Source organism: Python bivittatus, unplaced genomic scaffold (genome assembly GCF_059951505.1).
Source record: "Python bivittatus isolate LINGU-HERP-01145 unplaced genomic scaffold, Pbiv_v1 ctg000980_np1212, whole genome shotgun sequence".
Lineage (NCBI taxonomy): Eukaryota > Metazoa > Chordata > Lepidosauria > Squamata > Pythonidae > Python > Python bivittatus.
Window position 1 is genome coordinate 26279564 of NW_028277125.1, and position 23634 is coordinate 26303197.

Below are 23634 nucleotides of genomic sequence, written 5' to 3' on the forward strand. Positions count from 1 at the left end.
TCTGAGAAGGTTTGTTCCAAGTTAAATCCCAGTTAGTACTTTATATTCTATTATAATATGGTAGGATTTATATTTTGTTTTATCCCATAACCAAAAGAAATGAATCTTACCTTGTGGTTGACCTTGTCTGGGCTGAGAAGCTAATCGGGGTTTGCTTATTAGTTGGATAAGTTACTTTCAAGGGAATACCAGAACTGTAGGCTAGACTGGGAAAGTAATGGTACATTACTTCTATACTGTTGTCAAGAAAACTACGTGGGTACGTCCATGAAGTCACCAGGAGTCGAGCAGTGCTTGAAGAAGACTTTATTTTTGAAAGCCAATAATCAAAGCAAATTCTCTGAACTCACAAAGAATGGTGAAATCAAAATATCAAACCTGGTTTTGTATTTGTAAAATTATTCACTCAATTTTTCTAAAACACTAAAAGAAAAGTTTGAAATAACCCAACTGTTTAAGTCAAGGGTGTAAGCTAGTTCCCTACAGGCTCCATATTATTTTTACAGTCTTTGGACCTCTCCAAATTCTACTGCTGAAATTTAACCCCATGGGGAGTTTGCAAAACAGAGAACAAAATAAGCAGGGGCATTTAGCCTCCAATAGGCTTAAGCTACTATATTTGTATTAGTTTAATACCTTTGCCTCTATAATGCTAAAAAACACAAGTCCCCCAAATTCCAGCCTTTCACCCTCCAGTGATGTCATCATGTCATCACCCCAACTCTGTGGCTACAGACGATATTAAAAAAAAAAAAATCCTGTCATAAAAAGTGGATTTAAAGATCTGAATTTGGTATTTGGTATTGGTTTAAAGTTCATATTTCTGAAGTTCTGCTTTCTGAAAATTATATACTTGAATGCTCTGTTGCTATTATTAGCCAAGAATTTCTGGCTGCAATCCTGCAATTTATAAGCTGAAGAATTGTGTGAAAGTGATTGTGAAGAATTGTCTGAAAGTGCTGATTTACCTGAAGAAAGACGTTCTGGTGATCGGATAGCAATTATCTCTTTGGAAAAGTCTTCAGGAGCCCCAGTACTTCAGGCATTGGTCATTAGTTCCAGCTTCTAAAATCAAATCATAGAAGGCTTTGATAGGAAACAATTGTGAAAATTAATTACATAGTTCATAAGAAAGTATGCAATAAGGAAAAGAATTTGCACTCAGAAAAAAGTATATATATCTTCTAATGTGGAAGATCATGTGCTGGATATTAATCTTATGCTGTTTCTAAAACAGCTAATGCCTATATGACATTCTTTGGCAAGCATAAGAAAATCTGGAAGTGCCTGAGAGAAGGAATCTGCATTTTCACAAGTGACTAAAAATATTTTGGCTGGTAAAGTCAAAAGTTGATCTAGTCAGGTATTCTGTCTCCCACAATATCTACCCAGATCTTTTTGAGAATTATATAACTCAGGTACAATCTTAATAGTTATTATATTATGCCATGACATTATGCCTGGCATATTCCCAATACTTATTTCCTGGTAAGTGTAAATGCTTTCTCTGAACATGGATATTTTATTTAGAGAGCCAGTATAGTTAAGTGTTGGACTAGGAGTGGAGAAATCTGGATTCAGTCCACCTCTGGGACAGCAGCGCACTGGGTGACTTTGGACCAATCATTCTCTCTCAGCTCAACTTACCTCACAGGGTTGCGGTGGTGGTAAAAAATGGAGTATTTACTTACACTAATTGAATTCCTGAGTGAAAGGTGGTATATGCATCTAATCAAAATGAAATTAACTAGCTAGCTTGTGAAATAGAGCCTTGATAATGATAATATGGGAGGTATGATAATATGGGAGGTGAACCCAGTGTTCGTATTTTTGAGAGGATATTGTTATTATGTCTGGTGGTATATAGGAGTTATTTTTTTTTAACCTTGTGTATTTTATTATTTGTATGTTTGTTTGTTAGCCATCTAGGGTTACTTTATATTATATGGGCAGCCATGCATATTTTTCTAATAAATAAATAAACAAACCAATAAATAAATAAATGCTAGGATACTGAAGGAACCTCCTAATAATCTACTTAAATCTCTATGTATTATTTTTGAGAAACACTGGAGAATTAGTGAATAACTAGATGACTGGAAGATGGCAAAGGCTGTTCCTAAGAAAAAGAAGAATGCAGGGATCTACAGACCAATCAGTCTGGAATTAGAGCAGCACTCCAGTCATTACTAAGTCAGAAAGCTACAGAAATTGATGGAATACCCACAAAAATATGGCAAGCAGCAGAAGAAGAATTAGAAAAGCTTCTAACCACAGTATGCCAGCAAATCTGGAGAATGACATAATAACCAACAGACTGGAAGAGGCCAGTCCTCATACCAGTACTAAAGAAAGGAGACTTTAAAGAATGTGCAGATTATTATACAATATTCTTAATTTCACATTCTAGCAAAATAATGTTTAAAATCATCCAATGCAAATTAGAGCCCTACATGGAAAGGGAAATGCCTGATGTTCAAAATAGATTTTAAAAAGGCTAAGAAGCAGGATACATTATTGCTGATGCATACTGGATAAGTAAAAGAATATAAAAAGAGGTCAATGTGTGCTTCACTGTAGGAAGATGTTTGTGTCAGCTGTCAATGTGGAATGTCCTTAGGAAAATGGGAATCCCAGAACATCCCATTGTTCTTATGCAAAAATGATACATAGTACAAGAAGGAAGTGTCTGGATGGAACATAGCAAAACAGATTGGTTTCAGGTCATCCAAGGAGTGAAACAAGGCTGTACATTCTCTACTTATTCAGTCAACCTATATGCTGAATATATATTTAGAGAGCCTGGATTGGAAGAAGTTGAACATGGTTTTAAAATTGGAGAAAGTATCAATAACCTGTGCTATGCTGATGACACTGCTCTAATAGCAGATATGCAAGCTCTAGTAATGAAAGATAAGGAGCACAGTGAAAAAAGCTATGATTCAACATGAAAAAGACCAAACTAATGACATCAGGTATAGCAATCAGACTTAGACATGACAGTGAAGACACTGAAGAGGATCAACTATCAACAGTAAAGGAAACTGCAGTCAAGAAATACCCCACAGACTAGCACATGGTAGGATAGCAATGACGACCTTAGAAAAGATAGACATTGTGATGTGTCTGTACCTATAAAGATCAGAATCATGAAGGCAGTGGCTTTCCTTGTGACACCTTGTGGAAGTGAAAGTTGACCTTTGAAGAAGCAGGTTAGAAAAAGTATTAACACTATTGAACACTGGTGTTGGAGAAGACTTCTGAGAATACATGAATAATGAAAAAACAAACAAATGGATCATAAAACAAATCAGTCCAGAGGCCTCACTTGAGGTACAAATGATAATGCTCAAATTATCATATTTTAGACACAATATGCAGATACCAGCTCCCTTGAAGTCCATAATATTGGAATCATGGAAGGAAAGAAAAGAGGATGATCAGCAGCAAAGTGGACGGACTCTTCTACCATCCAAGGTGGACGGAGATGAGTGCACTGTTGGGAGACGTGTTTGAGACCTGCCAATTTGAGGTCAGGTCATACTGGAGAAGGTCTACCTAAGTTTTGCTAAGAGTTGATGGCACATAATCTTTCAAAAACAGCTGGCTTGAAAACTTTACTCAAAAATACTCATCAATAATTCTTTATCAAAGTGTAGTGAAATATCAAGTGGGAAGCCAAAGGGATCAGTCCTCTCTCTGTATTGATCAAAATGCCCATTAATTAGTTGGATGAAGAGGGTGAGTGAATGCTTATCAGACTGACAGAGGACACCAAACCTTTCAGTTCTGAGTTTTTTAAAGCCATTTGGCTTCTAGTACAAGAGTCTCCAACCTTTTAGAACCAGTAGAGATAGTTGATATTTTAAGAGTACATCATGAGAAGCCCAAAAGCTGAGTATCCACAGTGCAAAGGATGTTCCCTCATACCCTCTCTAGTCCCCCAGAATAGGTAATATTAATACCAGCCTTACCTTTACTTTTTTTTCTAAAGAGGTAGATAAATTTACAAACTAGGCATGAGGATTCAGTCACTGATCATATTTATTTTCTAAAACTTTGTGTGTGTATATGTGTGTGTGTGTGTCTTCCAACTAGTTTTGATTCCTGGATTAAAGGGCAAGCTTATGCAGTTTTTTCAGCAACATTTTCAGAAGTGGTTTGCCACTGCCTTTCTCCTGGGGCTGAAAGAGACTGACTAGGCCAAAGTCACCATGTTGGCTTTGTCCCTAAGGCTGGATTAGAACTCAGTGTCTCCCAGTTTTTACCCTGGTGCCTTTAACCCCTACATCAAATTGTCTCTCAAGACTATTAGGTCTATGAATAATGCAATGGCTTTCTTGGAAATGCATATAGTCACACTTTCCTTTGCTGCGTAACAGCTCTCTTCAATTATGTTTACAGTTAAAATAGCATTTGCAACATTCTGAAAACTGAATAGGGTAGGTCGCCTGGGAAGCACCAAAAGAGCTGTGCCCAGAGCAGCTAAAATGTTGTGTAAGGATGAACCTAGGAACATACATGCAAAACCACATTATGGTTGCCCTAATTGTCCATTTAGCCAAGCATTGACAATTCTTTCCTTTCATCACTACATTCTTTTAATTGTAGATGTCAAGTGTTAAATCTGGGACTTCCTTCGTGAAAGGCTCAGCTATCATCATTTCCTGTTGCAGTTTAGGCTGTGATTATCTGAATTCCTATGCAGCTCTCTGCTTTATTCAAGGTATTTGACCCCAGGGGTGAATGGATCCTAATGTAGAAAACTGGTAGCTAATATGATCTGGAATCCTTTTGAAGCAGTAGTTATCTTATAGAATAGACAATTAACAAAAGAGCTCTCAAGTGTCTTCTTCCACTGAGTATTGGAAGGTTCCTCCAATGGTTCTATGGTTCCTCAGTATGTACTTGAACTGACGGCACTGAAGGAAACAGGAAGATGGCTGAAATGAGTGACAGTATATTATTGCTCTATATATCCTCCTTCACAATGGTGCTTTTTTGAGTGCTGAAAGTTTTTAGAAATCTAACTTGGTGAGAGAAGCCATTGTCTAGGAGAGAAGTTTCTTCTGTCCTCTACCATGTAATTAGTAAGCATACCCTGAAAGCATAGAAGAGGTAGCATTAACTATTTATGTAAGTATTATTTTGGGGGAAAGTATGTTATTGTAAATGTCTGGTATGACTTCACAAGCATAATTGTCTTTCTTTTTGCTATACTCCCCTTTCCTTCTCCTGTCACTGAACATTTTTCCTCTTCTCCTCCATCTTGGTCATAATGTTTGGTCCCTCCTTCAGAAGAGGGCCTTTTTATGTTACAAACAGATTTGTTGCTTCAATTTGTTAGACTTGGTTTTGTAGACCAGCCTTTTCTCTCACTGTACAGAGACCCTCAGAAACCATGCAGGCCAAAGCAATTTCCTTCTCTCTTACTGATTACTTGTCAAAAGCAAGCCTACCATTGGGATAAGGTGAGAATAAAGACAGAAATCATTTGTTGGGGAGAATAAACATATTGCCCCCCACCCAAGTGTAAAGGCTACATATTCCTATGCTGGTCTTTATTTTTACATTATCTTTGCTGAAAAGGAAAAAGGAAACTATGTTTGAAACAATCAAATGAACATCAGCTGCCCATGATAACAAATCATTCTGACACTTCAAATAGCAAATCACTCCATTAGTAAAACATGTTTCAGCTGCAAATCCCATAATAAGAGCCTTCTCTGTCAGTGCTGAATGATTCTGATAGCTGAGGGGCTTAGGAACAAAGCTTACCAAAGAACTGATGTTCTCTGAATTATAATAAGTATAATATGAAAAGGTCAGATTTTGAACTGGATCCTTATAGGCAGCTTGCACAAATTTGTATATAACCCCTCATTTGATAAGGCCATTTTATCAGAGTCATAGTGAATAGTTTCCATATGTTTAATTGCATTCAGTAAAAGTAAATGGATCCTTTCTTAATTATGCTCTTTAACTATTGTTGTAAGCTACTCTGGAAAAATCTGTTTGGAAGGACAGTCTGCACACTGTTTATGTATGTATGTATGTATGTTCCAGATTGATCCTATACATTCTAGCTGATCTTCTTGTGGCTTTTAATTCAAACATTAAGAAAATATGGGAATGGTCTGGTCCTTGGGGCTCTTTATTCCCATTTCACTTTAGCCCAAACATGCCTTTTTAGCCTGTTTTTGCTTTTTAAGAAACTTCTCTTTTGAAATAAAAAGAGTGTTGAACTTGTCTGTCTCTTTTCCTCTTACATATACCTTGAATTCTCACACCAAATCTTGTATTAACTCCAGCCGCATTCTTCTTTTCTATGTAATTCCCTCATCAAATGTCACTTGTCAGAAGGAGATCAGACTAATGTTAGGTTAGAGCATTCCAACTTGAGTTTTCCAAGATGGGGAGTTGTTCATGCTTCTTTGTCCTATTCCATGTTTTTATTTATTACTCTATTTAGTTTCCTTTTCCAGAGCATGTAATGCAGGAAGAAATTTAAACCATCTGTCAGACTGTTCTAAACCTATGCCTTACAACAGAGGATTAGTTGGAGGTTTCAGCTGCTCCATCCCACCCCTTCTGGGGCTTCAAATGTTAGGCTTCCTGACATCAGAAATAACCTGATCTGGAACATAATTCTAGTTCCTGGCCACTGATACACATGATGGTGAGAACTTTCTTGTATTTGGTCTCTGGTATTTGGTCTTCATTGGTACTTTTCTTCAGAATTCTTTTTTATTAATCAAAAAGGGATGGGGGAGGGAGGGAAGGAAGGAAGGACGGAAGGAAGGAAGGAAGGAAGGAAGGAAGGAAGGAAGGAAGGAAGGAAGGAAGGAAGGAAGGAAGGAAGGAAGGAAGGAAGGAAGGAAGGAAGGAAAAAACTGTTACTTCAAACTGCTACAAACCTGAAATTCACAGCCAGCCAGCCAGCCAGCCAGCCAGCATGTCAGATAAGGCAGATGTAGAATCCACATCTTCAGGAGGGAGAGGTGCTGTTTGTCACATACACAAAGAGTGCCTAACCCCTTCCTTTTATTTGGGAGATAAAAATACTGCTTCTCCTTTTAAAACCTGTACAAGTTGCTGGACCAAGGCTGAGAAAAGAAGGGGCTAATGTAATCCCCCAGAGCCTCAGATTAAAGGTTGGGATTTCCAACAGTTGGTTGGGGGGGGGGGGGGAAGTCCAGATGAAAGGAAGCAGGGGAAAAAACAGATGTTCAAGAAAAATACACTATTTCTGTAGAAACTGGTAAATATGTTCTAGCCAGGCATTTTTGTTTTGTTTATCTATGCTGAATTAAAGCCTCCTTGTCTCCTCTCTTTTATGTCTCTATGCAAGCTATATATACTTCAGCCTTTTATGCATACCTCAGATTGTACCAGAGGAAATAACTTCTCTTGATATTCTTCTGGGATTAGGAATATAACTTTAAAATCATGCTCCATCTCTTTATACCACGGAATCAAAATTTTGTCTGGTATGTATGTAGAACCCCTTCTTAAAAAGTTTAAATACTGATCAGGGCTTCATGTCATTCTTCATGCTTTCTTTCAATGGGACCTTCTAATTGATTTATTCTCTGTAAACACGTCTAATTAATCATTAAGAGTTGTGTAGTCAACTCATCTTGTATCACACAGAAATGGTTTGAACTGTCTTCCATATACTAATGTATGATATGAGTAATGTATCCATCAACCTTGAGCTAGTGGCCATCTTGTGCCAACAAACTCTATAAATTAAAATTACTGTACGTCCTGAATTTTTCAGTGTGCATAGAAAAGGATGAATCCCAAGCCACAGGCTATTTCTCTGAATAATTGGGGGCACAAGGTTTAGATTGTAGTTCTGCCATCAGCCATGAAAATACAATTTATATGTAATTATCCTGAGAGAGAACTAAAAAGACATCATAAAATGAGCCTGAACATGTATAGATAACTATCAATGTTAGGTAACAATGACTTTCAACCTGCTGAGATTTGCATGACAGCTTTTTCCTCTATTGCCCTTTTTGTGGTCACTTAATAGTTGTGAATCATGGCTGCATGAGTCACACATGGACACAATCACCATGGCAACTTGATTACGAGTTAGAAATATAAGCTGGCAACTCAAGGTTATTTTCTCCTAATGCTTTTAGGATGACCATTAGCTTTATAATTTAGTCTCTCTATTCTGAAGAAAGATCTCCATATCTGAATTCCATTTCTATTGCGAGGCAAACAGCATTATTTTCTGGATATGATTTTCTTCCGTCAAGGAACAATCACCCTTGACAAAAGCTGACTGACAGCAGGACAAAACCCCCATCACACGTGCATGTTTTCTTCTGTTCCCATAGAAAACATTGTGACACCACCTTTCTTTAATTCATGTATCTTAGTGTTGATATAGATAGCTGATAATGCAAAAGCAAATACTGCATGCAATATACAGGCGAGATTCAATTTCATGCCCATTAATACTATGGTCAGTTTGTTAAATGTGATTGCTTTATGTATCCTATTCCTTTTTATTATTCACATGGATGCAGAATTCTTTTTCTCAGTTCCAGGCATTATCTCCCCCTGTTGCTCATACCAGTAAAATGCAGGAATCAGTAATATAAGAAAGGCGATGTGTTTCCATGCTATTCTTTTGCAACCTGACTTGAAGTAGACAGACATCTTCTGAACTTTCTGCATGCTGTGCTTTTTCTATCCCCCCACTCCCCCGTTGCAAGCAAATAACACCTGCTTTTTTTTTTTTTTTCCCTTTAACCCTGCTTACTTTGAAGAAGTGATTCAGGCAGCTTCATGGCCTCGCAAGGTAAGTGATTATATATAACCTATAAAAAGAAATAATAATAATAATAATAATAATAATAATAATAATAATCCCCTTGCATTATATAGTAGTCAGTAATCTGATTAAATGGGACGGTGACAATCCATGGTAATTTCTGCTCTGAATGGAGGTAGAATAGACTAGAATGTCAAGTATAATATATAAATTTAAATCTGAAAATGTCCTCATAAGTATTTGATGTTGGTTATACTCCACTGCCTCTCTAGTCTGCATGTATATATCCATGCTATTTATTCAACAGGAGGAAAACTCAGAAATGTCAGGCTTCCATTAAAAAAGGTTTGCATCCTTCAAGCACACTTCACCTGAGAAATCTCACATCAGCAAGTCCCGATCATTTTGAACATGCTTGACAAAATTCCTGCTAACAAGCATCTGAAGGACAATTGAGTGCAATCAAACTGAAGGGTAGTTCATGCCATATCTTCCCTTTAGTCTGAGACAGCTAACTTCTCATTAAAGGTGAAAATTGCAGCTTGGCTGAAAAGCCTTTCAAATCTTTTTTTTTCCTTTTTTGAAAAAAGAGTGTTACACTTAAAAATGAAGTCAAATTTCTCTCTTACACCTTGCAGCTTGTCTCTTTAAATAGCATGTGTGAAAATTTGGTAGAAGAATTCTCTAGAAGTACTAACAAGTTCACCCCACTCTCTCCCCAACATGGTAGAATTATATATGAAATACTCCTTCATGGTTTTTGTTGCTTGCTCCATGAAATCAAAATACTTTCATCTTGGCACTTTCTAGTTCCCCCAAAAAGATACTATTGTGAAATGGAAAGAAAATGGTCAGCCTCATACAGTTGTGGAACTGTAAAATCCAGGCAGCTATTATAAAGCATTCTGCAGAATTAATATTCTAGCTTATGTGATAAAAAAGAAATTGCTCTATGTAACATTTCAATTGTGTTAGAAAAATCATTAAGCTCCAAGCAGCTGTCCCATAACAAAGGAGTATAAATCATACATCCATTTTTAAAATTTTGATTAAATCACTTGCTTTATTTGCAGTTTGATATATTTTAAGCACCTAGAAAGATAGAGAAATAAGATCTGCAGATTGAGAAAATAATGCAAATCATGTTTCAAAATGCCTCCATTTTCCACTAATATTTCCAGTATACCTGCTACTTGATTTTCTGGAGTTAATTTGAGTCGGACTGAGAGGATAGAACTTTTAACCAATAAAACATCACAGTAGTTCATGTAACACAGGTTTTGGCAATAGCACTACCCTGTGAGGTAACATGATACAGGAGAACCAATGAAATATTTACACTCCAGTTATGTATATTTAAAGAGAAAAAGAAGTTCAAAGGGATTCCTTTCCTTTCCTGTGGTCTTCAGCCTTGAAGGAAAGCTGTGGCTGCAATGATAATTAAGATCCCAATACAATTAACAGGATGAAGGACCAATGCTTGCATTCAAATAAAGAACTGGAGATTCATCTAAATCTACAACTGCAAGAAAGACGGATTTAATTTTTCAGTTCAGATTGGAAAAGACATATCATCATGTAGGGTTTCTTCAAATGAGGTGCCTGACCTCTTTTTATCTTTAATTCAGAAAAAGTTTGAATGGTAACCAGAGTATGAGCCAGGAAAAAAGAAGGTAGAATTTGAGCCCCCAGTTTATAAAGCTGTAGATGAGAGATCAGTAGGAAGAAACATTATAAGGTTGAAGGCTTCGGTACCTTAAACACTTTTAGTACTTACATACTTTAGTGCAGGGTTCCTCAACGTTGGTGACTTGAAGATGTGTGGACTTCAACCCCAGAATTCCCCAGCCAGTATGGCTGGCTGGGGAATTCTGGGAGTTGAAGTCCACACATCTTCAAGTCACCAACATTGAGGAACTCTGCTTTAGTGGGTATGTAGAATGCTGGCTAGTAGAGGGTGATAGATTTCCATATGTCTGCTCCATATGTGGCCCTCTAGATAGCGGACCACAGATCCCTTCATGTCTCCTTATTGGCCATGCTGATGTAACAGAACATGAGAGCCAGTGGTTATCACAGCAGGGAAGTCACTGATGTAAACAGTTGATAACTGATTAGTTTCATGGCTATGATGTGTACTGTAAACAGTCCATTGAAATATAGTGGAAATGAGAAACAACAGATTTGAACTGCTTTGGAGGATAAGAGGGAATGTGCATCCTGGTAAAAACTAACATCTGGAGATCTTACATTGCCTTCTTCTGTTCTTACAGATAGGAAGAAGGGGCTGGATGGGAAAGTGCTGGAAAGAAAAAAAATAAAACCTTGTGAACTCGCTGCATTACATGATGGAGATTAGGCAGTCCTATTTACTAATCCACCTACTAATCTAACCAATGCTACTACTACAGAAATAATATAAAATATGTTCACGCCATCCGACTCCAACTCTTATTCCATTGGTTCAAGACCTTACTTCATAGAAAAATTACACATGATCAGGCTATGTGGTTTTACATGTAATGTTATATATGACATAATTGTTCAAACTGCAATCCATTTTCATTACTAACATAAACATTCTGTTTCATGCAAATGCTCTAGGCCCAGTTATTAAAACCATGCAAGACCTTCTGCCAGGTTCTCCAGAACTGTCAGAGCAATCAAAGCCTTCAGAAACTACCATAATCTGGAAACAAACCCTGCTTCCATCTGGTTTTCCTCCTGGTCTGGAATACTTAAGACAGGTCCTGTTCCCATTCCAAATAGTAACTGTAAAATTATATTAGATACATTATGAGCTCCTGTTTTTAAATTTATTTCATATTACCAAAATTATCTGTTATTTGTTATGTTTTTCTGCCAATAATACAATGCTAAAATTAATATCCAGATTTTCTACTATACTTTATTCTTCCTATTTCTCTGTTTTGTCTCAAAAAAAAAAAATCTGTGTTGTCTACAGCACTAGTTAGAAGAAACATGCAGTCACTAAAATATATACTTTAAGAATAAGGGAGGGGTTTATTTATTTATTTATTCATTTGATTGCATCTTTATAGTCCTGTATCTGTCTGCCCCCTAGAAAAATTGCTCCGATTATAGAAAACATTTCTTGCTTTTCAACCGTTAAGGATATAACACTGTTTAGTTTTTAAAGTTTCTCTGTCCCATTTTGCTCAGACTGATAGAAAAAAAAGGGGGTGGGACCTGAACACTTGTAAATAGTGGTTTACAAGTGAGGCCAACAATATCTGCTGGTGGATTTCTAAAAGATTTGTGTAAATCAGCAATAGTGTCTGTCTTTCAATTATTTAATGACTGAAACAGTGTAAAAAAATCTATAAGAATTGAAAGCCTGTCCAGTTGAAACATTTATACTGTAATCATCCTAGGCTCTTCCAGACCACTGGCCTTCCATTTCCAAAGCCTTTACAATCCATGTTAAAATCAAATCAGAAAGTTTCTGATTTAGCCTTTTCTCCCCCCATATCTATGCTGATATTCACGTTAGTGCAAATGTGTGTGTCTTTATTTTTGCAATATGAATGAATGGATTTAAAAGCTGTATGATTACCATGGTAACAAGCCTGCTTTCCAAAGCCTCCATAAACCCTGGCAGGAAGGCTGTGTGTTACTAAATGGGGATGTGGGGAGAATTGAGAGACTCCAGAAATGAAGCAGTTAAACTGAGCAGAAAACCTGTTTTACATGTTAGTAAAACTGATAAAGGAGGGGAGCCAGGAGATGGGACAACATTCCCAAGATAGGAATTCTGATAGTTGAAGTCCACTCATCTTAAAGATATCAAGTTTGAAAAACACTGATTTAAACAGTAGGTAAGGCACTTTGCCTGGACTAAATGGAAGCACCCCCGATTCTTTCATGAATTTTACAGATGGCCCAGAAAATATGATCTGCAATAAGCCCCTATTTTCCACTGCTGCTTCTGACTTTACTGCAAAAATCTAGTAATGAGGAAAAAAGATGGAATAGGAATACTATTTTTCAGAATTTTCTTCATGGCAGCACCTGGCTAAGGTTGGATGGCAAACTACAGGGAAACCCAGAGCTGTAGCCTAGGCTGGAAAGTCAATAAAACATCATGGAAAAAGGCAATGGCAAACGATTTCCACATTGCTGCCAAGAAAACTGCATGGATATCTATATAATTACTAGTAATCAAGCTTGATTCAAGGATGCTTTATTGTTTTCTGTACCTTTCCAATTGCAAAGATGTTTTATGTTCTCCAAAGCAAGTATTTTCCTTTCCCTCGTGTCTTCTTCAAGCAGGGAAAAAACATAGCAACATTGGTCTTTAATAAACTTTGGGGATCTGCCTGTAACTCTGCAGTCCCAGAGCACAACTGATGGTGGTGGTGATTCACTCTGAAATTAATATTTGGGAAACAAAACAGACTAACATTGTGTGAAATTCTTTCCTTCTACTCATAAAGAAATAGTATGTGGCAATAATAACTAAGGTCACATATCTTGCTCCTTTTTTCTTTTCTTTTCTTTTTCTTTCCTTCTTTCTTTTTTTTTTCTTTTTTTTTTTTGGTGCCTTCATGTCAGAACTCCTGGTGACTGCCTGGACAAGTCCATGCACTTTTCTTGGCAAGGTTTTTCAGAAGTAGTTTGCCATTGCCTCCTTCCTAGGGCTGAGAGAAAGAGTGACTAAGTGAGCCAAAGTCATCCAGCTTGGCTTCATGGCTAAGGCAAGACTAGAAGTGAATCTAAGTCTCCTGGTTTCTAGCCCGGTGCCTTAACCACTACATCAAAGTGGCTCTCTGCTACTTCATACTATGATTTATTTGGTTTTAGCTTAACAGATTGAATATCACCTGTCAATGTGAGTTTGTAAAACCTTGCTTTATGGCTTATCATGATATGTGAATCCAGTCAATCATTGTGGTTTTTTGAAGAAGCCATGGTGTAACTAATAAAGCCAATAGATCAAGATGAAAAAAAAAATCAAAACATTGAGAATGTAATTAAAGCCTGTGGTTTTCTAGCCTGGAAAAATTCAGGAACAAATTTGAATGTGGCCAAACACATCAAGCAAACTTCCCTAGCTAATTTATTAAGGCGATTGAAGAAAACAAAACCCAAAGGGATCAAGAAGAAAACACATCAAAATGTCAAGGAAACAGTCATGTAGTGATTGTAAGAATTGCCAACAGAGAGGGCCCAATATTACTTTACCACTGGGTCTCACTGATTGGGCTGATGCTCTTGCAAAAAGTGAAGTGAATCTTGCAAGCCCAAAGTTTGCCAGTGCCTGCTGTTGAGCTTGGATCTTTTTCTTCTAATGAGCCAGCATAACTACTTCCATTTTCTTTCTTACTGCATATTTCCTGATAGAGGAGTAAAGGTTTGAGGAACCATCTTTAAGTATTTTATTATGATCTAGCTTCTGCAAAAAAGTGGCTTAACCCATCTAATATTCTGCTCCAGGCTCAGATTTATAGAATGAAAGAAGCTGGTTTTGAAGTTTTCTATAAAGCAAAACTTTTGATTTACAGCTGGACCTAACTGGTGAAATCAAATCCAAATTGTGAAACCTTAGAAATTCTGTCATACCATTGCTGCAGTTTGATCTAAGGCTCCTTGCCTAGCCCTATCAAATCTGATCAAACACTTCCAAATACTCCATGAAAACTATTGCTAGAAATCTTGTTCGGTAATAACGGCAGAGCAGATTCAAAAAGCCCTCTCTCTCTCCTTAAATAATGAGAATTGGACTTGGATTTTTCCATATCTGAAGAAGAAAATAAACTTGTATAATATCAAAAGTGTTTGTGCCAGTGACACGGTTGTGAGAGATGTCTCTCCTCTTCCTGATTAAGTTTCTGATTCCCTCCCTCTTCCCACCAAATGTCAGATGCCTGTAAAAATGTTGCTTCTGAATGGTTGCCTGTTCTAGATGTCCACAAATCATTTCAATAACTGAAATTATTGTGTGATACAATATGTCTACTTGCTTTCCAATGTAAATTGAAGAAAATTAAGTTTGTAAACCAACCATGGCTTTTCTGGTTTTTCTCAAAGCAGGTTTTCCTGGTGTAACTTTCTCTACACTAGGAATTAGAGGAAGCATAATAAACAGGCCTAGCTCTGTGAGTGGTATTATCAGTCCTCATCAGATTAGCCAGTGACTCAAGAATCATACTCACTACCACCAGTTAGCAATGGAAGGACATTATAGTTTCCTACTGTATGACTCTATTGCATTTCAGATGTTCTATTTCTAGGCTTTCTTCACATGAAACGTGCAGAATTCTTACAGAAAGGATGCTGTAGACATTTCCAACACATTTTTTCAAATAGATTCTTTGAATTTCCCAATACAGATTTGTCTTAGTTCTACTTCCAGTAGTTTACATTACTGTATTTCTATTATACTATGCAAAACTGTTTGATTTATCAACGTGGGTAGTTGACAAGTATGAACATTTCTAACTGTTCTCAGATTTTCACTATTCTCAAACTATCTATTCAATTTTGAACAGTTGGATCAGATTATTATTCACCAGCAAGTGGAGCTTCTCCAAGGTATTTGAAATCTGAATTCTTACATTAAATTGAGGATGGACAAATTTGTCTGTTTCTGGTTCATATAACTTTTCATTTGTTTAACAGTAAGACTAATATATAAAAATCTGCATTTTTTTTAAGCTGAGACATGTATCAGAATTTTTAAGGGGAGCAAACTCTAACAGATAAGTAATTGCCATCCACAATGTTAGATCAGAATGAAATCAATAAAAATTAAATTCCTTAACATTACTACCATAAGTATAAAAAGCTACTGTGATCCACTGTTGGCTAATCATTTTAGTCAGAGTGTTAAGCAAATTGTTGGTTTTGTCACATAGTTCCAGGTAACAGAACTAACTGTGTGCTTACTTCTCCCACTAACACTAAGTAATCTGGAAAATCTGTAATATAGCTGGTGCATGCCTTGAATGAACTAGCTCGTGTAAATCTGAAAGGGTGTGAAACTTAGCAGAATAAATTCTTAGGCTACCCAGTTTCATCTGAGGTTAATGTAACCCTTGTGTTGCAGTCTGTTATATAAGGCAGATCAACTACTGAACTCTACTGGAATGGGTTTGTGCCAATGAAATGAACCCAGAAGTAATAACATAACCTCATTGTACGCAGACTGTTTTGTAGCTGAAACACCTAATCTAAAAGATTTACATTTGGCTCAGGTCTAAATGTAAGTGTAGTATTGTTCAAAATGTCTATCCCTTTGACCATAGTTATACTTGGAACTGAAACCTGCAGCAAATATGAGATAAAAAACCACATGGGGCAAAGAGTTTATTTTGCTGTGGAAGAGAATGATTTCTTTGATCGGAACTTCTGTGCACCATTACGGTCTTTTACCATAAGGATCACAGACAATACTGGTCAAGAGGTGATCACTGTGAACAGACCTTTAAGATGTAGTAGCTGCTGGTTTCCATGTTATCTTCAACAGGTTTGTAATTCTTAAGAAGAGTTTATTTTATTTATACATTAGCTAGATTAATTTGGATTTATATGTATACTTTAATGTGGAAGATTTAATGGGGAAATTGTTTTGTATTTGGAAGTGCATCCTAGTGCACACTCAATTGAAAACAATTCAATACAACAGAATAAGATTTTTTTAAGCCTGCGATGCTAAAAAACAAAACAAAACGAAGCTCATAAATGTCTTGCAAGCCTTCCTATCTCTAGGGATATTCTTTCTCAGTTTTATTTCTTCCATAATTTCTGTGCCCAGCAGTCCACATGTGAGTCTATCTCACTAAGGAGTGATGTGATGATAATATAATCAGCAACAATAATAGCATTTCTATAGCACCAACTTTATAGCATAAAAACGTGTCCAGCATCCCTGTCTCCAAAGATCTTATGATCTAAAGGCAGAAATGGAAAATGTAACTCTCTAGTGTGTGTGTGTGTGTGTGTGTATCCATTGACTAAAGCACTTGTAATATACTGAGAAAATACCAGATATTCCATGTTAATGGAACACAACAGGTATTTCCTGATCAATAACAAATAATAGGTTATGCCTTAAAATAAGAGAGTGTAAACTTTTATGGCAGGGGGCCCGACTTAGTCTTGGAGTTTCTCCTTCTAGAAACAGAGAAGAGACAGGACAAAGGTGGGTGGGACTAGGAAAAGTGATTTAATTAACCTAAATTACATTGATTAGCACAATTAATTAGTACAACCTGGGTGTTTCTTGATTTTCATCTTCTATTATACATTATTATATTTTAATTTTGATGTTAATTTCTTCAGTTTTAACTAGTTTCATGTTTTCATTATAAAACATCAAGAGATTTGCTAATCATTGAGATAATAAGCTTAATAAGCAGCCCAACATAATAATTTAGCACCAACTTTTAGAAGATCTTTAGGGTTAAATGCAAGGTTTGGGGGATGCTCATTTTATACCTGTATCACTTAAAAAATAAAACAAATGAAAAATGAATGTATGCATCAGGTGTGTTCTCCTCACAGTCTTTAGCCATATGTTGTTAATTGTATTTTTGATTGTCTGCTAGTTAGAAGTTCAGTCACCTCCTGGAACTACAATTGGCTACGTTGTGCAGAAATGGGACCCACTGCTACCAGTATTTACAATCAGGAATGGGAATAATGAAGATGTGTTGAAGATCACAGGTCCTTACGTCACATGCGGTTGCTTTGGAGATGTTGATTTTGAGGTTCTTTTGGCAACATTACTTGAGTTTTCAGTAATAAGAATCTGAATCAGAAATGGTAGGCCAAAGATTGAGAGAGTGGAATGAATCAACCTTTTGTTACCCAGAATGTTCCATATTGGGTGCCCTTGGCCAAGCTGACTGGAAATTGTGGGAACCACAGTACCCACATCCTCTGTAGGATGCCAATTTCAGGAAGGTTATGATCTGCAGTCCATAAATGCAATTTCAATTAGCAGTTTGTGCAGGTCACCCTTATATTCCTTGTCTTCTACTTGAAGTATAAATAGCTCCTAGAAGATAGGTATATGAGTGAAAGTCTGTAAAGGCAACATCCATTCTCCACAGTATGTTATTCATACCAATATGTTATCAACAATGTGAGCTCTAGTAGTTCCATCATTTCTAGAGCAGCTGAGAGGAATGATGTACTACTGCTGAAAAAGTGAATAAAGGGAATTCTCTCTCTCTCTCTCTCTCACACACACACACACACACACACACGCACGCACAATATCAGAACTTGGGGATCCTACGCTAACACTGGCAACATTCAGAACAGATAAGCGAAAGCACCTCTTCAGTGAATGGAAAATCAATTATTGCAAGTAGCTGTCACAAGATGGTCACTAGTTTAAATAGCTAACATGTTTTAGATAAATCCAAGTTCAGAAAAGTTTGGTCCATCAATGGCTTATTATTAAGCATAATTGTTATATGGCATCTCCATGTTGTTTATGGGCTAGTTAAAAAGAGGGAGTCTTTGAATGTTAATTGCAGAGGTGCAATAGCTGAAAAAGGCTATTGCTTTCTCAGAAAATGGTATTATTAAACCTTGTATCCATCTTGAAATATTATTCTTGCCCTCACTTGTCCATCACTTAAAAGAGGGGTGGCCAAGTCTTGAGCAGCAAGGACCATGAAGAATAGGATGATGAGGAAAAGTGGGTCCATGGTATGCATTTATTTATTTATAACATTTACATTGCTGTCCAAATCAACAAAATGACTCTGGGCAAGTTACAAAAGCCAAATTACAAATACAAAAACAACACAATACTTTAAAAACCAACTAAAGCCAGAAAATGGCAACCAGGCTAAAATGTACTAAATGCAGTATTTGAGACTCCACTCATCTGGACTCAAAGGCCTGGGGAAAGAACCAAGTCTTAAGGCCTACAGAGTCAGGGGCAATCCTATCTATGTACAGGTTAGACCATTATTTTTTGTTTTTCCTAGGGTTTGGGGTTTTTGTTTTGTTTTTCATTTTAAATTATGTTAAATCTATTTGAGGCATGCACAATTTTTTTTGTTTCCAAGTGACAGGGAAATAAAATTCTGTAGTACGATCAAAAAGGCTCGCCACAGACAACATGGTTGGGAGCTATACGCAGCCCTGGGAACACAGATTGCCCATCCCAACATGTATTTGTTTATTTAAGACATGTATTCCCCCCCTCCCAGTCATCTGATGTACCATAACCCTGGGTGGATCACAAAACAATGCTCCAAACATCAAATCATAAAACCATAGGAAAAACTCCCGTGCCACCAGGACAGCACCCCTCCAGCCATCAGCATTCCACTTTATCAGGCTTCAGCTTCACTCTATGCCAATGCTTATCGTGCTCACCAGAGTGCTAAAAATATCCTTGGCCAGGCTAAGGGGGAAACCCTCAGTAACTATCAGTATGTTACTTTGTTAACCAACAATATGTCAGGAAGACTCATCACAGTTAGAGAAATTATCAAAATATTTCAGGAATACATGGGGGAAGTTTTCCAAATAATTGGTATGCTATTTTGCTTTTCTGCAGGTAAAATCTGTAAATGATATGTCAACTATTGGCAAGATTTCCAAGTATTGGTCTGGATTTGTCAATAACATATTCACTAATACAGCCAACTTTGGCATTCAGATTCCTGTGGACCTTGATGTAAAAATCAAAGCTGTGATGATTGGTGCTTGCTTTCTCCTAGTAAGTATATTACCCCCTCTTCCACAAAGGTCCAGTCTTCTCTTCTGATTACTTTATAATGTTCTGATGCATCACACAAACAAGCTACATGTCTCCTAGTGGCTTTAAAAGATATATCCAGATAATCCAGATATCCAGATAAAAGATATATCCAGATAATCATCTGCACTGCTATCTAAGACTTGCGAAGTCTGTGCTAAATACACTAGATTTATACTGGGATGTCTGTACCTTTGTTCCTATTTTGGAATTATTGTTCTGTGTCCCATCAAAGTCAACGGGCAGGGAATGTCAGGACCTTTGCTGGATGAGCAGATTAACTATGGGAGTTGTAACCCTAACATATCAGATAGGCAGTCAGTTGGACAGTATGTAGTACTGATAGAAATGTATTATATGACATTTTTAAAACCCTGCTGGAAAATCTTATCAGCAAAGATGGTGAGCTAGAAAAGCTATATTCCACCTATGCTTCCCCTTCCACAACCCAAGAACTGTGATATAAAAATTAAAAAAAAAACAAACCACTGCACACCCACTAGTTGTTATTCCACTACTTTATTCTTACAAGAAGAGAAATAACATCCTCCTGATACTTAAAGCTTTCCAATTTCTTCTAGCACAAAATTGTCTTTGCCCAGAGGCATCACACAGAAGAGCAGCTGTCTAATAAAAATAATAATAAGCATAATAAAAGTCTTTGGTGTAATGAAACCTTACAAGTCAGCTTTTTGATATTAATTGTTGCCTTTTTGTATCTTGCTCATCATTCACAGTTTATTTATTTGTAGGACTTAATGTTCTTTGAGAATTCCTTGGATGGATTGTAACAAGCAAGATGATAGGAATAATAAAATATGCAAACGACATTTCAGTAAGTAAGAATGAAACATAAATTGGTTGCTTTGGCTTTGAAGACTTATACATAAGACACTTCCTAATTCTTTTTCATTTTCTTCCAGCAGTCCCCTTGAGCACTGGATATTACTTTTGAACTGTACAATCTGATGTTTTTTAAGGGGAGGGGGCAATAATGATAATTAAACTATAACTTATGTAAATAATTGTTTTCTTATTTTAATTGTGGGATGGTTGCTAACTATTTTGCTGTTAAGTGTGTACATCATTGCTTTGGAGCACTGCAATTCTCTTTGGATTCCTTTGAAGTTATTGCATTAGAAAGCATGAAAGATTAGAACTCAGACGAGCAGCCCGCTGTTGAAAAGCTTTGATTCACAACCCCCTTTGAAGTTTTGCAAGTGTTGGGCCCAGCTATTAGCAACAGAGAGAGTGAGAGAGAGAGAGTTTTATTTCCTTATACCCCAAGAAGCTTTCAGATTTAGAGTTCAATTAACAGTAACTAATAGAGACATCATCTACTGGGAAAGTTTAAGACAGTGATCTCTTGGGACAAAGGTGGATGATGGTATAAATTGCTCAAATTTAAGAATTGCATAAACAACACAGTACCTATTTATAGATCCACTCACAAACTTGGATTTTTTTCTTCCTGCAATATGTGAAGGACTGTAATGCATGAAACATGATACACAAAATGTACAGAGTGGCAAGGACGTTTGGTTGACAACTGTGACTCTGAAATACGCTGCCATTGACATGCACAAGAATAGCTGTGCTAGGAAAAGCTAAAGCTTATCTTCTTCCCACATTTTGTTTCTCACTGTAATGATCTGTGGGAATAATCCTTAGGAGACAGGAGAAGAAAGAGCCACAGCCAGGGCAACAGTCAGATAAGAGCCATCTCAGCCCACAGAAGGGACCTTCCCTGGCTCCCTAGAAAGTAAAGGCAAGGGTGGTGGGAGACATGTGCTTGCAGACTTGCAAGATTCTGTAACTGTAACCTTACAATAAAGGTAGTGTTACTACTCATGGTATTGGTTTCTTGTCTGGACTGCCTTAAAGGGCTGACACTCACAGTGGTCAACCAGTTGCTTCCCACATCCTTGTAGGCCAAAGGGGAGGCTCCCACTATTGTTCTCCTGCAGTTGCAAGTAGAGACATTCTGCACCTAACTGCAAAGTAACATTGAGTCTCCAGGACCAAGGAGCTTTGTTATACCTGTCCTCCAAGAATTTCCCATCCTCTTTAAGGCCATCCAAATCAGTGGCCATAATTATGTCTTGTGGTAATGATTTCACTAGGTTAATAATGCTGTGTGTGAATGTAGAGAGTAAAGAGGATGACCTTGATGGGGAGAGGGAAGATCTGATACCAAGGTAACAAGGAGATAAACTTTGCCAAAAATGTCTCAGACAGATACCCCTTGAATTTACATAAATAAAAGAGAGAAGTACATTCAGACTTGCAAGATTCTGTTACTACATCCAATCTTAATAAAAATGGTTTTAGGCATATGTGGTGTCTGTTTCTTCGTTTGGTCTACCTCATAGGGCTGGCAGTGAGGAACTGCTTTCTTTTGCTTCTTCTAAATCTCCTTCCTACATGTTACATGTTACTTATGATGAGATGAGAACCTCCTTTATTAGATGGCCACTGGGTTATTGTTCCTTTGCAATGTAATGAAACAGTTCAAAGATCTGACACACATTACCATTGAGCAATTTGTTTAAAATAAGCTAATCTGCCCATTTTACTCCTTTCTGGTTCAATTGTTTTTTAATCCTCTCCAATCCATTCATGAAGATATGTAAACATTTGGGCAAGTTCTTACAAAACAAGCAAAGTGAATGAATTCTTGCTCATTGGTTCCAGCCAAATTCAACTGGTATGGTTATTCCAAAGAATATGTTATGCCAGCCTGCTGTGGCATAATTTGTCAGAAAAGAGGAATGGCAGCCCCATATCTGAATGACAAACATAGTTGAATGTACAGCAATTCAGATCTGGGAAGCACTTTAAGAGTGAAGTATTCAGAATTAGGGCTGGTGTCTTGCAAGCGTGTAATGAAGTGCTCCTCTATGAGTGTTGAAGCAGTCATTCACCCTTATTGCATTTGAAAGGAGGCAGTGGCACACTCCCATCTTAAGAGGCCATCCTTGGACCCAACAATGTGGGATATCTTTCATCCAGTTTCCAACATTCCCTTTTCAGAGGAGGTTGTTGAGAGGGTGGTTGGTGTTCAGCTGCAGAGGGCTCTGGATGAAGCAGATTATCTGGCCCTTTTCATTCTGGGTTCAAGCCAGGGTACAATACTGAGACAGCATTGGTTGCTCTTGCAGATGACATTTGGAAGGGTCAGGAGGGAGGTGGCATAACTGCCCTGGCCTTCCTGGACAGGCAGCTTTTGATATCATTGGCCATGGTATCCTTCTGGGCTGGCTCTGGCGATTAGGAGCAGGAGGCATTGTTTTGTGCTGGCTTTCCTCCTTCCACCATGGCCAGTTCCAGTCACTGCTACTGGGGGGAAGAAGTCTAACCCCAGGCCCATGCAGTTTAGGGTTCCTCAGGGCTCAGATCACTTGCCACTCCTCTTCAACATCCATGTAAAACTACTGGATGAGGTCATTTGATGGCACAGGGTGTAGTATCAATATGCTGATAATACCCAGTTATACATCTCCACCCCTGCCTGGGCAGGAGATGCTACTGCAGTGTTGACTCAGTGCCTGGAAGCTGTGAGGGTGTGGATAAAGAGGAAGCAACTCTGTCTCAACCATGGCAAGATGCAGTGGCTTTGAGTTTTTGCCCCTCAGGGTCTGGTGATGTGTCATCCTTGACTCTAGATGGGTAGCGCTTTCCTGGACAGAAGTGGTGCACAATTTGGGTGTCCTCCTAGACTCACAGCTACTGTATGAGGAGCAAGTGGCTAGGGGGCCTTTGTAAAAATTCATCTTGTGTGTCAATAGCTCCCATTCCTGGACTGGGCAGCCTTGCTCATGGTCACGCATGCCTTGGTCATATCCCCATTGGACTACTGCAGTTCACACTACATGGGGCTGCCCTTGAATACCATCCTGGTCCAGAATGTGGCGGCATGCACAGGGTTGGGCATCCCTAGGTTCACCAATGTTATATCCTCTGTTGCGCAAGCTGCATTGGCTCCCAGGTTTTTTTTCAGGTAAAACTCAAGGTGGTGGTTATTACCTTTTAAGTCCTACTTGGAACAGGGCCTGATTATCTGCAGGACCACTTCTCACTGAGGGTATCT

The 23634-nt window shown here is 37.7% G+C and overlaps 1 protein-coding gene across 1 annotated transcript; it reads left to right on the forward strand.

Moving 5' to 3' along the window:
* Positions 1 to 8811: 8811 nt before the first annotated feature.
* Positions 8812 to 20335, forward strand: LOC103049698 (phospholipid scramblase family member 5). The gene is made up of 7 exons (XM_007420798.2): positions 8812 to 8824; positions 11402 to 11544; positions 15310 to 15352; positions 16066 to 16286; positions 17368 to 17529; positions 19344 to 19505; positions 20297 to 20335. The coding sequence occupies exons 1-7, from the start codon at positions 8812 to 8814 to the stop codon at positions 20333 to 20335; spliced, it is 783 nt and encodes a 260-aa protein (XP_007420860.2).
* The last annotated feature ends 3299 nt before the right edge of the window (positions 20336 to 23634 follow it).